The 22,326-nt window shown below is 44.7% G+C and overlaps 2 protein-coding genes and 1 pseudogene across 2 annotated transcripts; all 3 read right to left on the minus strand.

The window, feature by feature from the left end:
• Positions 1-371: 371 nt before the first annotated feature.
• Positions 372-3,421, minus strand: LOC124696892 (annotated as a pseudogene).
• Positions 3,422-4,196: 775 nt separating this feature from the next.
• LOC124703750 (elongation factor-like GTPase 1) lies at positions 4,197-7,463 on the minus strand. The gene has a single exon (XM_047235977.1). It carries the CDS (start codon positions 7,431-7,433, stop codon positions 4,290-4,292), a length of 3,144 nt encoding a protein of 1,047 aa, XP_047091933.1. The 5' UTR covers positions 7,434-7,463; the 3' UTR covers positions 4,197-4,289.
• Positions 7,464-16,230: 8,767 nt separating this feature from the next.
• LOC124696893 (acyl transferase 15-like) lies at positions 16,231-18,941 on the minus strand. Its single transcript, XM_047229555.1, is given in 5 exon segments — positions 16,231-16,673; positions 17,347-17,659; positions 17,762-17,794; positions 17,945-18,196; positions 18,198-18,941. Coding segments are annotated over 5 exon segments (1,785 nt in total).
• Positions 18,942-22,326: the final 3,385 nt, after the last annotated feature.

A 22,326-nucleotide genomic window follows, 5' to 3' on the forward strand; every position in this document is an offset into this window, starting at 1 on the left:
TCCTTGCTTTACTGATGAATTTCCATACTACTGTATTCGTTAAGTATTTTATATCTTTGGATTTTGAGGATGTGTAGATGTGAAGTTGTTTTCACTCTCGAGGATCAGTCAACATGTGGTGATACTGTCAGTCTTTGGTCCACGTAGAATTGTAGCCTAGCTACAGAGCTTATGCATGACTCGTTAGTGAAGCTTGAGATTTTATTTTTATATTTGTGGGGAATGAAGCTTGAGATTTGAAGTGACATACTGACATCGCCAGCCAAGAGGCGTTTCTGGACAGCAGGAAAAGGTTTCCTGCCCTGCGTTCACACCAGACATGTCTCCATGCATCAAGCTAAACCATTTGCAGTAACCCAGAGTGTTGTTTGTTACCTGAGCACCATCTGGATGACTGGATCACTTCATAGTGTGGCCCATATATAAACGATAACGGTGAAGTCCAATTCCTGGGCTAACAGCAACGTTATATGCCTGAATGCATAGAGCTGGGGATTAACCTGCAGATACCATAGTTTTGTTAATAATACTGCTGGCACCTTTCACTTCTATAAGCATGGAAGTATCAGCATTGTGCACCTCCTGCTGTAATTCTTCAAAATATTATAACAAAGATACAGTTAAGAATGTAGAAGGATATAATGTGATCTATAACAAATCCCACATCAGGTAAAAGACCATTTTAAACACTGCAGGCCATGCAGTTTAGTGCGTAAAGACTTACTTCCGTAGCTATTTCCAGGTGGTGCTAAAGCTCTACATCATACTTCGCTAGGATTGTGATATTTAGAGAGCATCCCTTGAATGCCGACAGCACTGGATTCTAGTTTCAGGCAGAAATTGTCCGTAAACCAACCTAACTCCACGAAGCAAGTGAAAGAATCAGCTTCCGCGAAGTTCTGAGAAGGATTCCAGATAGCAACGTAGTGATATAGATAGTCTGAAAGGCATATCTCATATTTATACAAATTAGGAACTGCTTCAACCGTCTGTTCTATAATCAATGGCACGAAGCATATGGCAAAGCAACTGCTTAATCCATGCAGCATATTTATAGTCTGGGTCACTGCTAAAAACAAAGTACAGTGGTGTCAAATTTCATTCATCCCTTGCACACATCTTATTCTATTATTAATATATTTTCCCGAGATTACTGGTCAGAATCACAAATGATAAGCCATATATTTGAGCAGAGCAGTGTGTAGGCTTCAATGGAGATTTACCTGATCAGAGTTTGCAAAAGATGGGTCTCCACAGAAGAAATGCATGACAGGGAGTGCATTTTACATCATGGTCAGCCTGCTCCATCATCTCTATATACTGTTGAAAAGACATATTCCAATACAGAAAAGTACCAATATTGAAGTGATGCGAAGTGGTGAAATGACTCACACGTAAACTATCTCGACATCATATGCATTTGCAAACATTGTGAGTGCACATGAATACAGTTCAGTAGAAAAGGTTAATGATTCTGAAACTAAAAGATAAATCCACATGTTTGAACTTTCACAATAATTGCTTCAAACAGAGGCTTTCTTGGCAATTCCATTTCTCAAAACATGTAATCCAATGTGCTTCTTGCCACATTAAAATAAAAGACGAGCATAAATTCAACACAGATATAGTGAGATGAGTGTTTTATTAAATTGCTCTAGTTGAAACTGACCCTTGTTCTTGTTAAAACATAAATGAATTCATGACAATGTCAGTCTGATATTCTGAATAAGACATAAGCACGTCACCAACATAGGTTTAGAAAACAATATCCGAGAAATGAAACTAGCTGCAATAAGTAACCAGAACTTCTAAGAACATAAAAAAATAATGTGTGCAATGCAGCCAAAACATATCATCCAAACGCACTGAGCATACCACAACAAACTGATTCCATTCTTCCCAAGGCTCAAAGGATGGTCATCTTGGGCTATCCCCGACCTATCAAGAAACCCATTTTCTACATGCTCTGGGTTTCCATCACTCTGCCCCCCTACTCTAGTCGCCTTATTTCAGCATTAGGATTCAGGGTCTCTATTTCCTAGTGTCTTTGGTCAAATAACTCAACCGTAAACTATCTCGACATCATATGCATTTGCAAACATTGGGAGTGCACATAAATAAAGTCAAATAGAAACTGCTGAAACTAAAAGATAAGTCCACATGTTGAACTCTAACAACAATTGCTTCAAATAGTTCACCAGGCTCTTTTTGCAATTTAATTTTCCAAACTATGTTAACCGATGTGCTTCTTGCCACATTAAAGTGAAAACAATCATAAATTCGGCGCAGATATAGTGAGACGAGTGCTTTAAGGGGGACTTCTTCTAGGATTGTTTCTCCCAGAAGCTACCCTCCCTCAGTTTTTCCCAGAAACCCGTCTTCTGAACTTGTTTAAACTTCTAAATTAGTCTACCCAATACTAAATTTAGAAGTTCAAAAAAATTGGGAGACAGGCTTCTGGGAGAAGCTGGGGAAGGGTAATTTCAGGGAGAAGCCCTTCTAAAAGCTGAAAGAAGTGGGTCTAAATTGCTCTAGTTGAAATTGACGCTGGTTACTGTTAAAACATATATGATCTAATTCATGCTCATGTCAGTCTGATGTTCTTAATAAAATGTAAGCACAGCCATCAGTGTAACCGACAAATTGGTTTAGAACAATATCCAAGTAATGAAACTAGCTGTGATACGTACCAAGATTTGTAAGTACACAAAAACAATGTGTGCAACCCAACCAAAATATAACATCCAAATACACTAGAGCATACCTTGACGAACTGATTCCATTCGCTGGTCTTCCCAAGGCTCAAAAAAATCCTATCAAGAAACCTATCACTGCTGCGGACATAGCGTGATAGTGTGGCCCTTAGTCCTCTAGTCACACTATATTCAGCACTAGGATTCAGGGTCTCTATTTCCTAAGGATCCACAATAGGTACCAAATGTGATATGAGTAACTAAAAATTAGTACAATCAAGAGAGTAACAGTCTAACAAATGTGAAGTGGCATACAGTGTTGCTAAGGAACTCATATTGTGATCTCTTTTTTTTTTGCCAACTCCTGCTCCCAGCACACGATCATCAGGCAAATAAGCTATAGTGAGTCCGTGGCTGAGAAAGGGAAACATCAACATTGGCATCAAAAGGTGACTAAAATGCAGACGACTTAACCCTATCAGATACACAGCTTGGGTTTACATGATTTGGAGTACTCTTATGTTGTTAATGTTTTCTTCTCAGGTTTTATGGTTCCCTCCTTTCCTTTAGATTCTAGAACTTATATCATACAGACCATTGTTTCACATGATGATAGTTGGTGTTGGATCTACAAGACAAGCCAGATATTAATCTACTTTGTACACAAACAGCACTGGATTTGTTTGCTGAACATGCCATCCCAAGTTTCCAGAAGCATACCTCGGCATTTCTCCAAGATCCCAGACTTGGGGCACCTAACAGTTTGAACATAATTGGTGAAAGTACTACTATGATATAATGATTGATGCAGCTTGCATGCCACAAACCCGGAGGGATATATATGCAAGAAATATCTCTCCGCAATACAGAATGCATTTTACAAATTGATAAAACTATCCGTTCAGCTTTGCACAAAGCTGGCCATTAGGCCGTTTTAAAACAAAGCTTTGAAGTACCTAATGAAATAGCAATGCAAGAACACCATAGTTCGGATTTGCACGCTTAATCTAACCATGTAAATTGACAAGGTGAGGTTAAGAGCTGCAGTAGATACCGGCATACCATAACATACAAGAAATTGGCACCATCTTACTGATGGGACCTAATTGAGGATACTGCAAGGTTCAGAGTCAGCAATCATATCTCACTCTGTTCCATGATATATATGCTTCCTCGTGACATTTGACTTAATAACAGGACAAGCAAAATATGGACAAAGACAGCAGAGGTTCATTTATAACATATTGCCTGATGCCACAGCATATCCAAGAAGGAATCGTTAAAGAATGGGAATGCCTATTAAGCTTAAAATGGAAAATTAATTGTCAGAATCTTAGATTTGAATCTCCAAGCAAACCCAGAAGGCATAAGGATATCACATATTCACAACAATCATTGCAGTGAGTCCAAATTTATTTCATAAAAACGTAGTTCCAATTAATGTCTAATTTAATATAAAATTAACACCCGCATAACTTACTTTCTGCCAAACACCACGCCACATAAACTCCATATTTGTTTCTATTTCAAATTTCAGTTTACCAGGACAAAATCTAGAACAAAGATACAGCTTCCCTACCTCCCAAAAAAGTACAGCTACACTTTCTTAGCAAGTGTACGTTGTTTCGAGCCATGCTCCACAACTTTCTCTTCAATATGCAGACCTTTCCTACGCCTCACAGAGTTCATAAGTTTCTTAGCCAAGTTTGGCCCAATGCTTGCTCCATCTCCAAATTCTTCAATCTCCTCCTGTGACTTTGGGATAAAGAAAGGGTCCTCGGGAATAGCATCCCAGTGGCTAAGAACAAGCAGAGCACTGGCTGCACCTGATGTTACGGTCCTGAGCTCGTTAGAAAATCCAATGCTCTCAGCAACAGGCAAGTAAGCATGCACTGTAAATACTGAAGTTCCTTCTTGCATCTCTTCTTTCAAAATCTTCGCTCGCTTCTTACCAAGAACTGCATAGGTTGAACCTAGTTGCTCAGTCGGTGTAGTCAATTCACAGAAATACATGCCTTCAACAAGCCTTGGGTTGTTCTGAAGAACTGCTGCTCGGCATGCTTCCTTAACTGCAGTTATTACTTGGCCACTAAAGATGTTGTACTGATCAGATTGATGGGCAGCATCAGAGTTATCAGCAAATATGTAAGGCTCAATAATAAATGCCAGACCCCACATAGGTTCATCACATAAAGGCCCTGCGTTCGTGGCAAACTGAAATCCTGAAAGAATGCTGTTCATTAATGCCACAGATTCTAGATGTAAAGAGTCAGGAGCATCTGCTGCTGATTTACTGTTGTCAGAAGCATTATTAGCATCAGCATAAGGTCCACTCACAAACCCCAATCTCTCAGAAAAATGTGCTCTACCACGCACAAGAATACCTTGCCTTCCATCTTCCATGTTTATCACACCATCACTGGATTCAGCATCAGGCAAGAGAAGGAAGTTTGGGCCAACCTGCCAAGGACCCAAGGACCAGATCCTTTGGAGGTACCCAAGCCATGTCTTTCTACACTTCTCAAGCTTTTCTTTATCAACTTGCTCGGAAATGGCTTCCAATTCACTGTCTATGGCACTGACCATGCGCTGCCTAAGCATTGCAACAGAATCGCAATCATCTTGAGAAATTTGTGGGTTCAACATCACATTCTTCTTTGCTGTTTTCCCCTCAATTATTTGACCAATCAATTGATCACTTTCTTGGAGGACCTTAGTCAGAGCATTGGGTAGTCTTAGGACCTGAACTCTCACAGTGCATCTCCCGTTTGGAGCAGTCCTCTCAATGAATGCATGCGGAGCCTTCAAGCCTTCCAATAAGCCAACACCTTCTCCTTCGATGGTCTCCTTAAAGGAAACCAGGGGGTCCGAAACGACCAATTTCACCTTTGCGAACCTCTCCTCCAAATCCTTTTTGCACCGCTCCAAATGAATCTCTCCAGCTGCAGCAAGGATATGTTCACCCCTGTGCGAGACAGTGTACTCAACAAATGGATCTGCCCGGTTAAGAAGCTTAATCCCTTTAACAAGAGCTGCCATATCTTTCAGGTTGGACGGCTCAATTGCAACCTTAAGCATCGGAGATACCTGGAACATCATACTTGAGAAGGGCCAGCAATTCTTGGTGGATGACAATGTGGCACTCTTCAATATGTGCTGCCCAAGGCCCTGTATTGCAACCACATTCCCAGCACTGACACTGGCAACTGGCCTCAAGCCCTGTCCCAGCATTTCATACAAGTAGTGGAGCTCAACCTCCTGCACATGGTTCTCCATTGCATCCCCTTTCACTGGATCATACAACGCCGACAGCACAAACACCTTGTGCCCTGCACGAAGAACTCCACTGAACACCCTTGCAAACGCCATAAAGCACTCCTCTGACTCATTTGCACCCTGGTGGGTCAACAACTCCCCGTTCACCCCTTTCGGTGGCAAGGTCTTATATGGCACTGCAAACATCTTGGACACATACACCACAACCGGTGAATCTGCACCCACATCACAGGTCTCCACACACCTCCTCACCCTCTCTGCCTCCAAGACAATCTCAGGGCAATCTTCTGGCACAAACTCCCTCTTTGGCATTAGCCTAGCAACCCTGGCCCCCTGAGCAACAACGGGGTCAGGAGTGCACTCGACCACCATTGCCATGACGGCATCTGCCAGCGGCAGCCAGCGGCTCATGACAGACTGCAAAACAAGCTTGGGGTCCTTGTTTTGCAGCTCCCGCTGCGGGATGTTGAGCTTGAAGTTGCTAATGACCTTGCGCACAATCTCGCTGTCCTGCCCCAGCACCCCCTCGTACAATTTCCACAGGGGCTTGAGAACGAACTCCACAAACATGGGCTCCCGATCAGTACCCTCCATTGCCTTCTTGCCGACGATCATAAAAGTCTTCTTCCCGTTCTTATCCGTCTTCTTTTCCAGGTACCGTGGGCCCCAAAATCCCCTGAGCAAAGCAGAGGCGCTGGCACCGAGCTTGGTGGCGTAGAGGTCGGCAAATTGCTGGATACGGAAGCCCCAGCCATCGAGGGCGCAGGCGAAGACGACGTTGCCCTTCTGGGGCTGGAAGGCGTCCTCGTCGTCCTCGTCGTCGTCGGCATCCTCGGGGAGATCGTGGTTGCTGGACGAGGGCTGGTCCTCGAGGGAGGCGAGGACTGAGAAGTAGGAGTGCGAGCGCAGCGCGGAGTAGATGGAGTTGACGTCGGCGAGGATGCGGTAGAGGCGCAGGTATGCCTCGGCGGGGGTGAGGTGGAGCTCGGTGACGAGGCGGTCGAGCTTGTTGAGGACGAGGCAGGGGCGGAGGCGCTCGAGGAAGGCCTGGCGCAGCGCGGCGTGGGTCTGGATGTGCACGCCCTCGACGGCGTCGACGAGGACGAGAGCCGAGTCGGAGAGGCGCGCGGCGGAGGAGACCTCGGAGCAGAAGTCGATGTGGCCCGGGGAGTCGATGAGGTTGACCCGGTGCGCGGCGGCGGCGGTGCCGTCGCCGCCGCCGTAGCGGAGGAGCACGGCGGCGGACTTCATGGTGATGGCCCGGCGCTGCTCCTCGTCGAGGTAGTCCATGAAGCGGAGGCGGCCGGCGAGGCGCGGGTGGAGGAGGCCGTCGCCGCAGGAGGCGACGAGGTGGTCGGCGAGCGTTGTCTTGCCGTGGTCGACGTGCGCGAGGATGCAGGTGTTGCGGACGTGGCGGGGGTTCTCCGGCGGGGGCGCGTCGGCGGCCGGCTCCGCCGCCGCCATTGGGTGGTTAGGGTTTGGGCTGGACGGGGAAGAAGGGCGGTGGTCGGGCCGGATGTTTGGGCCGTTGTGTGTACTAAAACTAAAACGAGCAGGGAAACTTGGCAGCGACGAAAACTTTTTGGGAAAATTTGCTACAAGACACCGTTATTTTCCAGCGTTTGCCGAAACACACCGCTCGATTGTGTCTTTGCTGCGGTACCATTGCAATTTTGTGACACATTTGCCAGAACACACCACCAGCCTAAAAACGGAAAGTTTTGCACTTTTTCTTGTGATGACTAGTTTTCAAGATAAAGTGCAAAACTTTCCCTTTTTAGCCAGGTGGTGTATTCTGGCAAATGTGCCACATAATTGTAATGGTACCTGGCAAAGACACAATCAAGCGGTGTGTTTCAGCAAATGCCAGAAAATAACGGTGTCCTGTGGCAAATTTTCCCAAACTTTTTCAGTGGCAACTTAACTTACTTGGATCTGTACGGAACTCGCCTCCTTGCCTGCCGAAACTCCGAAAGCGATAAAGAAACGAGAAAGGCCGATTATAGCCGGACTTGAAGGAAGAATTTGATTTGATTTGGATTAGGAGGAGATTTTTTCTTGCAGTATAGCAGCGTTCACAAGCCACATAGAGCATGTGAATGAGATCTCTATTACAATGATGATGGCTATGGCTATAGAGGAGATGGAGGATGGAATGGATAGGATGGATCACCTTCCGTTTCCGTGTGTTGCAGATAGATCTGGTGGATGGCGGTTCTATTTAGCGATGAATGGCTCTTCCTTTGGCATCAATCCCTTCACGACTTTTATAGAGTTTGATCTCAGAAACGCAGCGGACACGGTACAGGCGGGCGTTACGGGCGGGGCTTACCCGTACCGGTGCCCGTTAAAGCCACTGGAACCCCCTTTTTCCAAGTGTAGTTAACTTTGCTATGCTCCTGACGCGATTTTCTTCAGTAATTGCGGGTTTATTTTCCATTATGACGTGATATCCTGCACAACATCCAAAAATAGAAGAGATTTCACATATTTGCATTGATTAGGTATTATTGGCAAGTTGAGAGGCAAACTTAGTCAATTTCTTGACTTAGCTAGGGGTTTAAACGCGAGAAAATATGGTGTATTGCATAGCCATCAACTTCCCCAAGCTTAAACTTTCTCGAGCAAAAAAACAAAGAAACACAAGAAACCTGGCGTTTAAACCAAAGCAACGAGAAAGCAAAATCACTTACAAGTGATAGCCTTATGAGTCTAGCACTTCTTCCATTTGAAAACTTAGCATAGTTAGAGAAGTGTCAATTATATGATACAAGCATTGGTAACTCGAGACAATCACAATAAAGATTATAAGTATGCATAGTTAGTTGTAAAAATAATCACTCTAGCTTAAATAGTTAACTCTCAGTTTGCCAAGGGACACTGAAATTTTATTATCATCAAATTAACTACGAGCATTCATGTCTAAACAGGTATAAGAATGAAGTATCTTAATTACACCCACATCAATCGATCAAGACTATCAAAACATTTACTCTTCATTCATTGCCCTTCAAGAATATAGTCATCTAACAGTAACAAGTCCATGCCAAGACTTGAGATTGATATCTTTCAAATTCCTTTGACAGTTTCCAAGTAAAAAAAATCATGAATGTCTTTATAGTATTGTGACAATCATGGGACCAGTGGTGCTAGTATCTCAAGAGTGTCTGCAACGGTTGTGTTGACACGCATAAAGGAACATCAGACACTAAAGCATATGTTGACACGCGTAAAGCAATATCTCATATTTATATACAACCTTACATCTTGGCTAAACTCAGCTACCACTAGACTTCAATTCCATCAAAAAACTCCTATCAACAGTGCTATCAAGTCTATCACAATATCTATGGAGTTAAGTATCTTCAAAGTTAAACCCTTAAGACAATTGTTCATCATACAAGTCATAATTTTAGGACTTCTTCTTGCTGTACTTGTGGCAATATTATTTTCAAGGAAAAACTCGGTTAACTAGTTGAACTAGAGTAAGAACTTTCGTAATTTACTAAGCATACAAATAAAGCTCTACTCCAATTGTTTGAAATCACTCCCACTTGTACAATATCTTAACAAATCTACTGACTAGCATAAACAATTCAAATTTCAAAAGTGGGATACATAAGACATACCTCTTGTAGATGGCTTCAAATTTCTCTTTCGTATGATGTGTTCCTTCAAAACTCTTAGTAGATCTCTCATAAATATTATCAAGCAAAGATGCATTAGAAAATTATCTTTCAAGAACAAGGAAAAAAGGAAAAAAATTGTATTTTTATGAATTGGGATAGAGATGGAAAAAGAAACGAGAAGGGCAACAAAGTAAGGAACTAAAACGAACAAATCAAAATAAAAGAAAAACAAATTAAAACGAAAAGCAAATAAAAAGCAAAGTGTTGGAACAAACCAACACGAGTGTTTCAAAGCTCTCTCAAAGAGCTGGAGTACAAATTTATTGAACACAAATAAAAATGTTTGAGGAACACATCCCCAAGCTTAGGCTTTTGCAAGCCCTCGCTCATTGTGGTGGAGGATAACTCCCATAGTTCCATTGGGCTGCTCCAATGAGAGAACTGGGAATTGAGTTCGGTGGCGTTGTCTCGAAGGTTGATGGCGAGGTTGCTCAGGTTCTGAATGCTTCCTTAGAGCGCATACATGTCCTAGTAGGTGGTGAAGTCATGGAGTGGTTGCTGCTTCTATTCCGGCCCTTGAGGTTCTTGTTCAACTTCTTCTCCTTCTTTCGGTTCATCTTGTTGTGGGGGTAGATTCGCCTCAACCTGTGCATCATAATGCAAACGCATTTCCTCAAGGGATAAAAGACCATTAGGTAGAGGGGCAGCAATCGGATGATCAGCTCCTGGTATATTGAAGTAAAATCTACCATATATTTTTCTTATCATATCACAAGCATTCAGAGTAGTAGAACCAAGGCGGCGAGGGCCTTCCAATGCTCGTAAAGTACTTACATCGATATTAAGCCTTCTGGCCAAGACGGCTATGACTCCACCACCGCATATGGGGCCACGAGCTTCAAGTGCTTGGTGGTGCAAGTAGAGAACAAGAATGGCAACCAAATTTGGGCGGAGGTTGCATTCTGGGAACACAACTTTTGCGAGGACCATTGATACGTCTCAAACGTATCTATAACTTTTTTATGCTCCATGCTTGTTTTGTTATAATTCTTATATGTTTTATGTGCACTTTTCTACACTTTTTAGCATTTTCTGGGACTAACCTATTAACGCGGTGTCGCAGTGCCAGTTCCTGTTTTCTGTTGTTTTTGTGTTTCAGAAAAGTTGTATATGAAAGTTTCTCGGAATTGGACAAAACAAAAGCCCAGAGTCTTATTTTTTTCCGGGATGAAGACGGAGCCAGAAGGATACACGCAGGAGAGCTGCCACGTGGCAGTACATAGGGCAGGAGCGGCCCAACCCTTGGCTGCGCCTGGCCCATGTACTGGCGCCTCGTCGCCTTGTTTGCTCCGCCCTTCCGCCTATTTATTCCTCGTATCGAAAAACCACAGGGACCCGAGCCTCCATCCACGAAAAGTTCCGACACCACCGTCAACTGAAACCCTAGTACGGGAGGGTTCTGCAGTCCATCCCGGCACCCTGCCGGAGAGGAAAATCACCGCGGGAGGCCTCTACATCGCCATGTCTTCATCCGGGGTGATGCGTGAGTAGTCCTCCACGGAACCATGGGTCCATAGCAGTAGCTAGATGGTTGTCCTCTCCTTGTTGTGCTTCATGTATAAATCTTGTGAGCTGCCTAACATGATCAAGATCATCTATTTTGTAAATGCTACATGTTGGTTTGATGTGGATCCGATTTATAGAGAGATTGCTTTGGTTGAGATTATGTATTATGTTATTATGATCTTGCACGCTCTCCGTTTCTAGTAGATGCTCTGGCCAAGTAGATGCTAGCGACTCCAAGAGGGAGTATTTATGCTCGATAGTGGGTTCATGCCTCTATTTAACCATGGGAAGTGACCTTGTTCTCTACGGTTGTAGATGTACTGTTGCTACTAGGGAGAAAACAGCGGTGTTCTATTCAAGGGTAGTTTCATCGTTTAATTTACACACATTGCTTAAAGCGATAGTCTGTTGCTTGCAACTTAATACTGGAGGGTGTCGCGGATGCAATCCTGAAGGTGGATTATTAATCATAGATATATACAGTTGGATTACGGTCTATGTATATTGTTGTAATGTCCGCATACTTTCATAGCATGTATTCTGCACCAACCATTAGCGTAGAATCTCGGTTTGTCAATTGCCCATCTGTATTTGTTTACCCAGCATATTTATTTTATTGGGGAGGCGCCTCTAGTGAACTGTGGACCCCGATCCTTCTTCTTTTAATTGCAATCTTCTACAACATTTTCCTGTTCTGTTCTCTGCAAACAATTCTTCTTTCACACGGTTCGTTTAATCCTTTGTTTTCATCAAAACCAGTGAGCTTGACAACCTCGCTGAAAGTTGGGGACAAAGTACTTGGTTGTTTGTGTGCATGTCTCCACGTTGTTGTTGACGCCGGCAGTGCGCCCTGCCATGAGTTGGTTCGCAACACCTTGGGAGTGAACATTTTTCTCCTACTGGTCGATAAACCTTGATTTCTTACTGAGGGAAAACTTCCTATTGTGCTCATCATACCTTCCTCTTGGGGCTCCACTCAACGTTGCGCATAAATTCTCCTTCATCAACTCCGCACTCAGCAACCATCATGTCCTCCTCATTAAGTCTTTTGAAAGCACTTCGTGCCTGCAAGGTATTAGCAATAACATGGTACAAATAGCGAATAGCAGGGCACTCAATAGTATTTCCCCGAGGGAGTGTGCTAGGTATTATCATCCTAGAAAAGTACATGGTAGGTGAGGGATTCAAAGAAATGCAGGCATAGCGGTTTACAGTGGCACTGTTCTCAAAGCCTAAGTGGTTGCACCACTCATCCGAAGTTAAATCATACTCACGGTTCATCAAACGAAAGGATATCCGGTCGACTCCGGGTTGATTCTCCTGAGATTTGTAGTAGCGGTTCACCGTGTGCTTTAGGGTGCTGAGGAACTCGAGTATCAAGCGGCGATAGGTGGCAGCCTTCTAAAAACAAAATTCAAGCAAACCAACATTGTTGCAAAGAATAATGAAATCATTGCCCAAGCCTAGTTGGTGCAGAATATGGGGGCATGCCTATTTTGTCGACTTGATCTCGCGGTCCTTGAGAAGGTTAAAACGGTTGAGTTTACGACGGTCTTCAAACTCGATACCGAGTAAAGCGGGTGTGTCTTCAACCTGTGGTGAAGCCTGTGCAACTACAGCGCGCAAGCGGCTCCTTGTGTTCATCTAAAAATTAGCTAGCAGTTTAGTACCTTAAGCACATCTTAACAAAAATTCAACTAAAAATAGAAACTGGTCTGATAGAAGTAAACATATGATCATCCTCTACACATCCTATACAAGAATCTCCTCTAAAATTTCAATCTAGCATGCTCGTTAAGGTGATGAAGTTCATAATATGACCTAAGTCTAGATTGATAATGACAAAATCTAGAGCATGCATTCGCGAATAAAAAGTTGGGGATCGGAGGAGAAACGTACCATGCTTCGATGGAGTGCAAAGAATCGAATAAAAACGAACGAATTTGGAGATCCAATGGTGTAGGGTTGAGTTTGGAGGAGGAAGAGAGAGAAAGATTATGAAAATTTGGGTTGCATACCTGTTCCTGGCCAGTTTAACTCGTCCGACACGCGGTACGGGTGGGCAGTACGGGCGCATTCCGCCGTACCAGGTCCAACCGCCTTGGATTAGGTCGGTCGATGCGGTACAGTCTGTTGGAGATATGCCCAAAAGGCAATAATAAAATAGTTATTATTATATCTTTGTGTTTATGATAAAATCTTTGCATCCCATGCTATAATTGTATTAACTGGAAACATTAATACATGTGTATTTTGTAAACATAAAAGAGTCTCTAGTAAGCCTCTTGTTAAACTAGCTTGTTGATTAATAGATGATCATAGTTTCATGATCATGAACATTGGATGTTATTAATAACAATATCATATCATTGGGTGAATGATGTGTGATACGTCTCAAACATATCTATAATTTTTGATGTTCCATGCTTGTTTTACACCAATTCATATATGTTTTATTTACACTTCGTTGCACGTTTACATGATTTCTGAGACTAACCTATTAACAAGATGATACAGTGCTAGTTCCCTGTTTTCTGCTGTTTTTGTATTTCAGAAAAGTTGTACAGGAAATATTATCGAAATTAGATGAAACAAAAGTCGAAGTCAATATTTTACCGAAACGAAGACGAAGTCCAGAGGGGGGTCGAAGAGGCGCCATAGGGCGGCAAGACCACCCCATGGCGCGGCCTGGGTGTGGCCCGCGCCTAGGGGTGGTGTGGGCCCCCAGGCACCCCACCGACCTAAATCATCCGCCTATTTATACATCTTCTCGGGAAAACCCTGGATACCCGAGCTTCCATCCACGAAAAGTTCCATCGCGGCCGCCATCGCAGAACCCATCTCGGGGTGGGGGGTGTTCTGAAGCTCTTCCCGGCACCCTACCGGAGGAGGAAATTATCGCCGGAGGCATCTACATCGCCATGCCCGCTTCCGAAGTGATGCGTGAGTAATTCATCCCTGGACTATGGGTCCATAGCAGTAGCTAGCTGGTTGTCTTCTCCACTTTGTGCTTCATGTATAGATCTTATGAGCTTCCCTACATGATCAAGATCATCTTTATGTAATCTTATTTGTTGTGTTTGCTGGGATCCGATGAATATTGTATACTATATTGAAATTGATTATATATTCATGTCATATGTTATTTGTGATCTTGCATGCTCTCCGTTGCTAGTAGAAACTCTGGCCAAGTGGACACTTGTGACTCCAAGAGGGGGTATTTATGCTCGATAGTAGGTTCATGTCTATAGTTTTCTGGGAGAGTGACAATAACTTCTAGCATTGATGTAATGAAGGAAACGTATACAAGACTTTACTAGTGTATCTTTTCTTCGGTTTACCGGACCTATACAATTTACTTTTAAAGGGTTGTGTTCAATGATGGAAATAGGCCAGGATTAAGGTTCCACCTGCAACTATGCATACATATATCAAGATTCACTAAGATCAAAATTTTATTAAGGTATCTATGTTGCTCTAGGTGAAGAAAATTCACCTGGAGAATATATTGAGGGTTCAACATATTTTTTAGTTTAGCTTTACACGTTACATTGTGCAGAATTATATGTAAACTGAATGGCAAAAGAGATGGCTTCCCCATGCCCGCTCACTTAGTTGCTCAAAGTGATAGTACTGACCCTACGCGTTCTCTCACGCCCTTCTTTTTTTCCCTAATGCACTTGCATTTTAATTGCTTTTCTTGATGATTGCTGCCACTCTTCTGTATGGCAATGACTCACCCATTTGCTTGCTCCATGTCCGTGTTAGTACATATGCAAACACGGTCTTGTTTGGATGACTGTTTCTGTCTTCTTAACGTTGGAATATGTTATGGTCATGTTTTTCATGATATACTTACAAAAGTATTATATGCACAAACTACTTCTATCCAACTATTAATAAATGTCTCTCCTAAGTTGTGACTGACATGCTCATCACTGTTAGCAAAAAGGTACTCATATGTTTTAATGATGCCAGTTGGTAGTATGTTTGACAACATAGCAAACTGTTGTTCAATATACAGACTAAAACACTAATTTTGTTAGCTAAATCGTTTTATGCACTTCTTAGCTAGAGCAAAAATTGAGAGCACCTCCTGGTTACATTTGTACCTGTACCTCCATGTTTTTAGCACTAGGTAATCTATTCGAATTGATATTGTGGTGTTCTCCAGCTTGATTGCAGGCAGGCATTAGGACAACACTGCTATCAAACTTACACTCGGTTACCATGGAGCAAAAGAGCTACCCATTTTTACCTTAATGTCCCAGCAACATTGACTATTGACGCATCACCAAACAGATGACACCTCCCACAGGTTGATTGCGATGCGGCAATACTTGCCAGAACACTGCCGCCGAAGGTCTGCACCTTCAACCGCTTGTATTCTCCATAGAAAACTTGGGTGTAGGTGGTCTCTCTGCTTAATGGCATTTGCTTACTCTGTCAAATGTTTTTGTTGCTATTGCTACTAATGATTTCTACGATCATATGTTTAGAACGATTGCTCCTTCACAATTTTAACATTCTGTCATATGCAAGATCAATCTTTTTTACTACTTTGGTGTGCTTTACCTGGAATCATCTGTGTGTCAGAATTATTTGTTTTTTAATTTCCTCTAATCAGATCTTACATTTCTCTTCTTTTTTTTATCTGACATACAATCTAGATTTCCATAGCAGATTTATTGTTTATGTACAGGCCAAGCATGAGCGATTCAAGGAGACACTGTCTGCGAATTAAACATTTTTTCATGCGTGTTGCTCAGCAAAATCCACTATCTTGCACAATTCTTTACTGTACCTATGTGGACGAAGCCCTCTCTTTGATTCAGAGATACTTGCAAATACCAATGTCATCTCACGGCCACATCTTCCTAGTTTAGCTCATAACTGATTTTGTTGTAACAACACTTAGTAGTTATTGATACTCCTGGACATACTGCAACAGTTACAAAAATTACATTGTACGTAGAAACCGATAAGTGACAAGAACACTGCTTCTCCGCTTGCAGAAGCCGGAAATTTGTGAAGAAACATCACCGCAGGGGGCTTGATTAATTGGTTCATCGGAGCCTCGCAAGTTCCTCATGGAACCCGTCGGCGTGCTCCTCCCTGACGCAGAACGCTACCACGTTGACACCATCGCCATTGCCGTGGCTACCATCCTTCTTGGAGCACAACGGGCACATCACGGAGGATGGCAGCACCGTCATCTCCATGTTGGCAATCACCCTTGCTGGCCTCCCGCTGCCCAAGTCCATGTCTTCCAGTCCGATGCCGCCCCAGCTAGTCAGCACCAGCATGCTGTACCCGCATATGGCCCCAACGATCTCCTCATCCAGCACCACTGGCCGCTCTCCCCCCTCAAGGGTGGACGTTATCATCTCCTTGCCGCGAGTTAATAGCATAAAACCACCACTTTGATGGTGAAATTTACCATCTACCACCATTTTACGTTCGTGGGACAAAAAACCACCAGATTTTGCGAGGTTTTTTGCGGAATACGCTAACCGCGAACGCGAATTGACAGGGAATTTGACAAGCATGACCCACTAGTCAGGGCTGAGGTGGCAGGACCCACTAGTCAGGACCCACAACTAAAGATGACGTGGCAGCAATCCATATGAAAAGAAATAAAAAAACTGGGAATGCCCTTGCCTCCCCCGTTGACCTCCTCCTGCCGGCCTGCAATCCACCGGACCAGCCCACCGCCGCCGAACTCCGGCGAGGCTCCGGCGACCTCATCGATTGGATCCGGCGACCTAGCAGCGCCGCCCTTATGGCCTTTGGACGGAGCGCGACCTCCCTTCCCGTGGCCTCCCCAAGCGACCTCCCTCCCCGTAGCTTCCCCAAGCGCCGCCATGGCACGCCGCCTCGAGCTCCGCACAAGCAGCACCCTCCGGTGGGGTGAGGACCACCACCGTTCCTTCCTGCTCGCGGATGATTTCGGGAGTGGCCGCGGGCGAAGCCGCTGCTCCGTCGAGTGATGCTGCTCTATGAGGACATGGGCGTGACCTCCCTGCTGCGATGTTCCCGATGAAGGAGGCCACGGCCCCGCGGATCCACGGGAGGCGCCGCATCGAGCGCGAGATCCGTGAGCACTTGGCCATGGCGGCCGGCCGAGTTGCCGCCGCCGTCTCCTCCATCCGCCTCCCTACCCGTGCCGGTCGGAGACGTACTGCCGCGGCGAGCGCTGCGAGATGCGTGCGTGGCGACAGGGGACGGCGAGGCGGGGACGCGGATAACGGCCCGCGACTCCCTCTGGTCGTGTCGCCGGCGGTGGCGGCGGAGGAGGGCCATGGCCGGCGGCGGGAAGGGGCTGGGAGGAGCCCAGGCGCTGCGGCGGGCGCAGCAGCGGTGGCCAGGTGGTGGCGGTGCCCGGGCGCGGCGGTGTGGTGTCCTGAGCTCGGTCATGGCGGAAAGGGGCTCGATGTGCAGCGCCGGGCCGCCGGGACATGGCGTGGACTTGGTCTCCGTCGGGAAGGAGATAACCTCCAATTCTTTTGACTTTTTTTATATCCAGATTTGCATCTCCGGCCACTCTTTGGCATATCTAGATTTTTTTAATTGAACTGACAAGTGAGTCCGGCCCACGTCAGCAAACTGGCTCTGGTCGGTGGGTCCTGCCTGTTAGAAATGGCATCAATTTGCGTTCAGTTCTTGTTTAGCGTATTTCGCAAAAAACCTCTCAAAATCTGGTGGTTTTTTGTCCCGCGAACGTAAAGTGGTGGTAGATGGTAAATTTCACCATCAAAGTGGTGGTTTTATGCTATTAACTCCCTTGCCGCGCTTGACCAGCTTTACCACCTCCACGATGTTGCCATCTTCCACAGCACCGCTCGCCGCCGTAATCACCTGCGACATAATGCAGTTGCCGTAGTACCCGTCCTTGTCCCCCACGCGGTTCCGCACGTTGACCGGGAACATGAGCGGCGCGGGGGAGCCGTGGTTTTCGGCGGCGCCCTTAGTGATCGCGCGTGTCCGGCACTGCCATATCGCGGCGACTACCACCTCGAAGGTCGAGCACGACAGCCGGCTGCCGGCCGCCGGTGTGGCCGCGACCCTGCTGGAAAAACTCGGCCTTGACGCGGTTTATGAAGCTCCAGGGGATGGTCACGTCGGTGTAGGCGAAGTCGATGTGCTTGCAGCCGGCGAGGCGCGGACCTAGGGCGGTGGCCAGCTGAGGGATCTCCTGGAGGGACCCGTCGTGCCTCACAGGGACGATGGACCGCGAGGAATGTCCGCGGGCGAGCTCGCCAACGGCTTGCAGAAACTGCGCCACCCCGAAGCCGTCGGCGATGGCGTGGTTCCACGTGACCGCGAGGATGTACCCGCCGCAGACGAACTCCGTCACCTGCGCCATAAGCAGCGGGTCGGACAACCGGCAGCGCCCACCGTAACGGAGGGCGAGGTCGGCCAGCGGTAGCGCCAGCGGCGTGTGGAGGAACCTGGCATCCTCCAGTGTGCAGTTAGCCGTAGCGGCGACGAACGCCACGCCTTCGCCCGTGCAAGCGATCTGAAAGTCAGAGTCGCCGTCTCCGGTACAGACGGTGAGGCGGCCGGCGATTGGGTGGTAGTGGACTAGCGCACGAGAGAGCGCGCGCCGTACGGTCTCGGCCGACTCGTGGATGGCTCGGTCGAAGACGTGGAGGGATGTAAAGGGCCGGCAGAGGCGGGACTTATCAGTGGAGGTCAGGCGGAGGTAGCCGGCCGGCGTGGGCTCCGACGGGCCGACGAGCACCGGCAGCGAGGACTTGGTTACCAGGAAGCTCATCGCGTACGTTCCTGGGTGTAGCATTGATGCAATCCCAAATAGCTCCACGATCGAACTTATAGCATAGTTGACTACGGACGGTCTTGATCTGGATCTGTAGCCCAGACGTACTTAATTAGCATAATTTTAGAGAGTAGCCCGCACCGCACCTTTAGAGAGAAGTAAAGTCGTCTCCTTACGAGAAGTCTGATAAAAATAAGACGTGACGTCTACAGTTGATCTTAGAGCAGATTTTGGAGCGCACACGACATTTGATCATTTCAGCCGCGCGGCCTAAACCACTTTTCCGTCCGGCACGGCTCATTACGGTGCCCGACGTGCTATAGGGAGGATGCTGCGGGGCTCCAGACACAACGAAAAATCGCGTAGCGAGTGGCTCGTCTCGTATGTTACCTGTTGCCCAACCAATCGTTCGCTAGTTGCTGATTCATGACATGTATCTTTGTGTTCGTCGGAAATCCTGATTCCGGACTCCAGGGCCGGCTCTAAGATTTTGAAGGCCCCGGGGCGAACTCTATCAATGGGCCCAACGAATAAAAAAATTAATTGCATAACACTAATGTTTTTTCAGTAGCATCAAATATCTGATAAATATTCTTTCTCCAAACCAAGTATACCATAGAAGCAACAACACATAGAAAAAGAAAATTAACAAACCTGTATTGAGTAATCATGAGAAAGGAGACTTTGATTTTAGTGTGAGTAGGACTGAGAAATTTTGATTTAGAACATGGAAAATAGAATCGGCTGCCTTGAGTAACCTGCTGATTGATATCTCCGACGCCGAGCAGGTCCGCTCCCTTTCTCCAACTCTCCATCGGGGCAGCTCTTCGTCTCCGCGATAGTGTTGTGCGCCAGAGAAATGAACAAAAACTGAAAAGGGATTAGAGAAGAGAAATGGATTTGGGCGACCAGCCACTAGGCGAGGTGTTCTTCTCGGCTTCCGTGCGCCTATGCGATGAGTGATTCAATCGAGAACGGGAAGATAACGAGCCATCCAGAGGAGGATTGGACGCTGGCTAGCTGGATGTGATTCTTCCGTGATGGACTTGGACGCTGGCCTGGATAGTATAATAGTGGGCTTTTTTTTTCTCTACTCTTGCATGTATACATACTATAGCAAATACTCCTATATTGGGCCCCTATTTAGGCTGGGCCCCGGGCGGTCGCGCTTGTTGCCCTGGTCCAGAGCCGGCCCTGCCGGACTCTCTAGTGCCTCTAGATACTCGTTGTTTAGAAGAGACAGATCATTCAGTACAATATACTCAACACCGAGGAGGTGGACCACCATCCCAAACCACTAGATTATTCAACTCATAAGCTAGTCTAGCTAAATTATGTATCACCTGTTTGTTTCTTTTGGACAATGTTGAAATTGTATATAGCCAATGCGATGTGCAATCTGGAAGCAATCGGCGATGACCGCTGAATATGGGCTGCATAGTTCTGTAACTCCTGGGCAAGCCTTGATAAGCTGTAGACTATCGGATTCCACCACCGCCGGGGAGCAGCCAGTGTCATCCAACAATTGCAGGCCGTACAACTGAATATTTTTATTTTTGCCGGGTATTTTGAGTTTCCACAATATCTCCCAAATCGGACTACTGCTCATTTGTCCTTTCTCATCATATCATCTTATTCTGCCTCTATATTGATCTTCCATTCAACATAATATGCCATACAGACAAGAATGGTGAAACTCTTTGTTTGGTGCCATGCAACAAAATCATCCTCTAGGTTTGCACCGATTGGGATTTCACTATAGCACGAATAGGCGAGTGAAAGGATTGAGAATGGATAACTTAAGTGAAATAATAAGTGAAGATAAATCAAATAAAAAATAACAAGACTGAAAAAGAATAATAAATGAAAAGAAACAAAGTGACAGAAGAAAAGATAACGTAAGAAAATTGAAACAACAGATTAGAAAAAACTGGTTTAGGAAGACTAGACTTAAAGAATAGTAATAAATAATGAGAAAGAAAGAGGAACAAAGAAGAATAAAATAATAATATAATAACCGAGAGAACAATGGAAAACTGCAATAAAGACGTATGAGAAAACTAAATGAATAATGAGTAAATGAGAAACTGAAGAAAATAATAACCGAGAAGGAATTAACTCAGAAAAGAATGATAGGGAAAATGAAAAGATAGTCTAATTAAAAGTAATAGTAAATCGTATACCGAACAAAATGAGACTGATAAGAAAGCTGAGGAAAGACAGAGGAAAGGAGAGACTGAAGAAAAAACTGAGGAGATTATAGAAAAAAAGATACGCTATGTAAGGAGAACTAAATTGAGAAAGAAACTAAAATAAATTAAGAAATAAAATATAAGGATAACTCTTAATTTATTTTTTGGACTGGAGACCAATTTTTTTTGAGGAAATGCAAAGAAAATGAGAGATTAAAGAAAATAGGAACCGAGAATACGAAAGAAAAGAAAATAGGTTGTGTAAGAAGAACTAAGGAGACTGGTGATAAAGATGTTGAGAACAAGAAACAAAAAAGACTTTAACAAAGAACAACGAGATTGATAAGACTGAGAAGAAGAATTGAGATACAAAGAAGATTAATAAGTTTTTGTTCTTGAAAATGCACGATAATTCATGTTCTTGAAAATGCACGACAATATAAACATAAGACACACACTGAACATAATGTGAAGGCTATGATTGAATAACATACAATTTCTTTGACCAACTGACATGTTAATAACAGTACTACATGTGTAGTACTATAAAGAAAGCAGAAGTCAATCAAAACAATTATAAAGAAAATGTTCATACATCATAAGATAAAAGAAGTTATTTGTGTTCAATAAGAGGCGACCATTTTTTTCCCAAATGAGGGATATTTTTGTAACCTTAAGTAAATGGCATGGTCTATCATGATGTACATGACACCGAGAACATGTAACAACATGCTCAATCATATACACTAATATGAAGAGGTAGCCTTGACTGTCAGTACACATGATCTAAATTATTGGAATGTGACATAGATATTGAATAGGTTTCCGAACACATAGATACCACTAAAAAGCAGCTGGCTCGAGCTTAATTCAATCAAGAGCAGGAAACATGTCTACAAGCATACAGTTCTCTCTTTTGGTGTCACTCCAAACAACACACGTGCAATCTGGCAAATATCCATAAGTACCAACATGATAGCTGTTCTCTTCAAGAAGACAATGAGGACTAAGTATGTCTTCACAAGTGAACAATGGTCACTCCAAAGAACACATGTGTAAGTGTAATCTGTCATTTAAATCTTCTTTTGGAGACTAAAGCTTCAGCAACATGGCTCCCTGCCTCCCTGGAAATGCAGTGGAATGAGAAGCTCAGCTTGACGTCTTGACATGAGCCATTGTTCCACGAGCAC

The sequence above is a fragment of the Lolium rigidum genome, chromosome 3 (assembly GCF_022539505.1).
Source record: "Lolium rigidum isolate FL_2022 chromosome 3, APGP_CSIRO_Lrig_0.1, whole genome shotgun sequence".
Taxonomy (NCBI): domain Eukaryota; kingdom Viridiplantae; phylum Streptophyta; class Magnoliopsida; order Poales; family Poaceae; genus Lolium; species Lolium rigidum.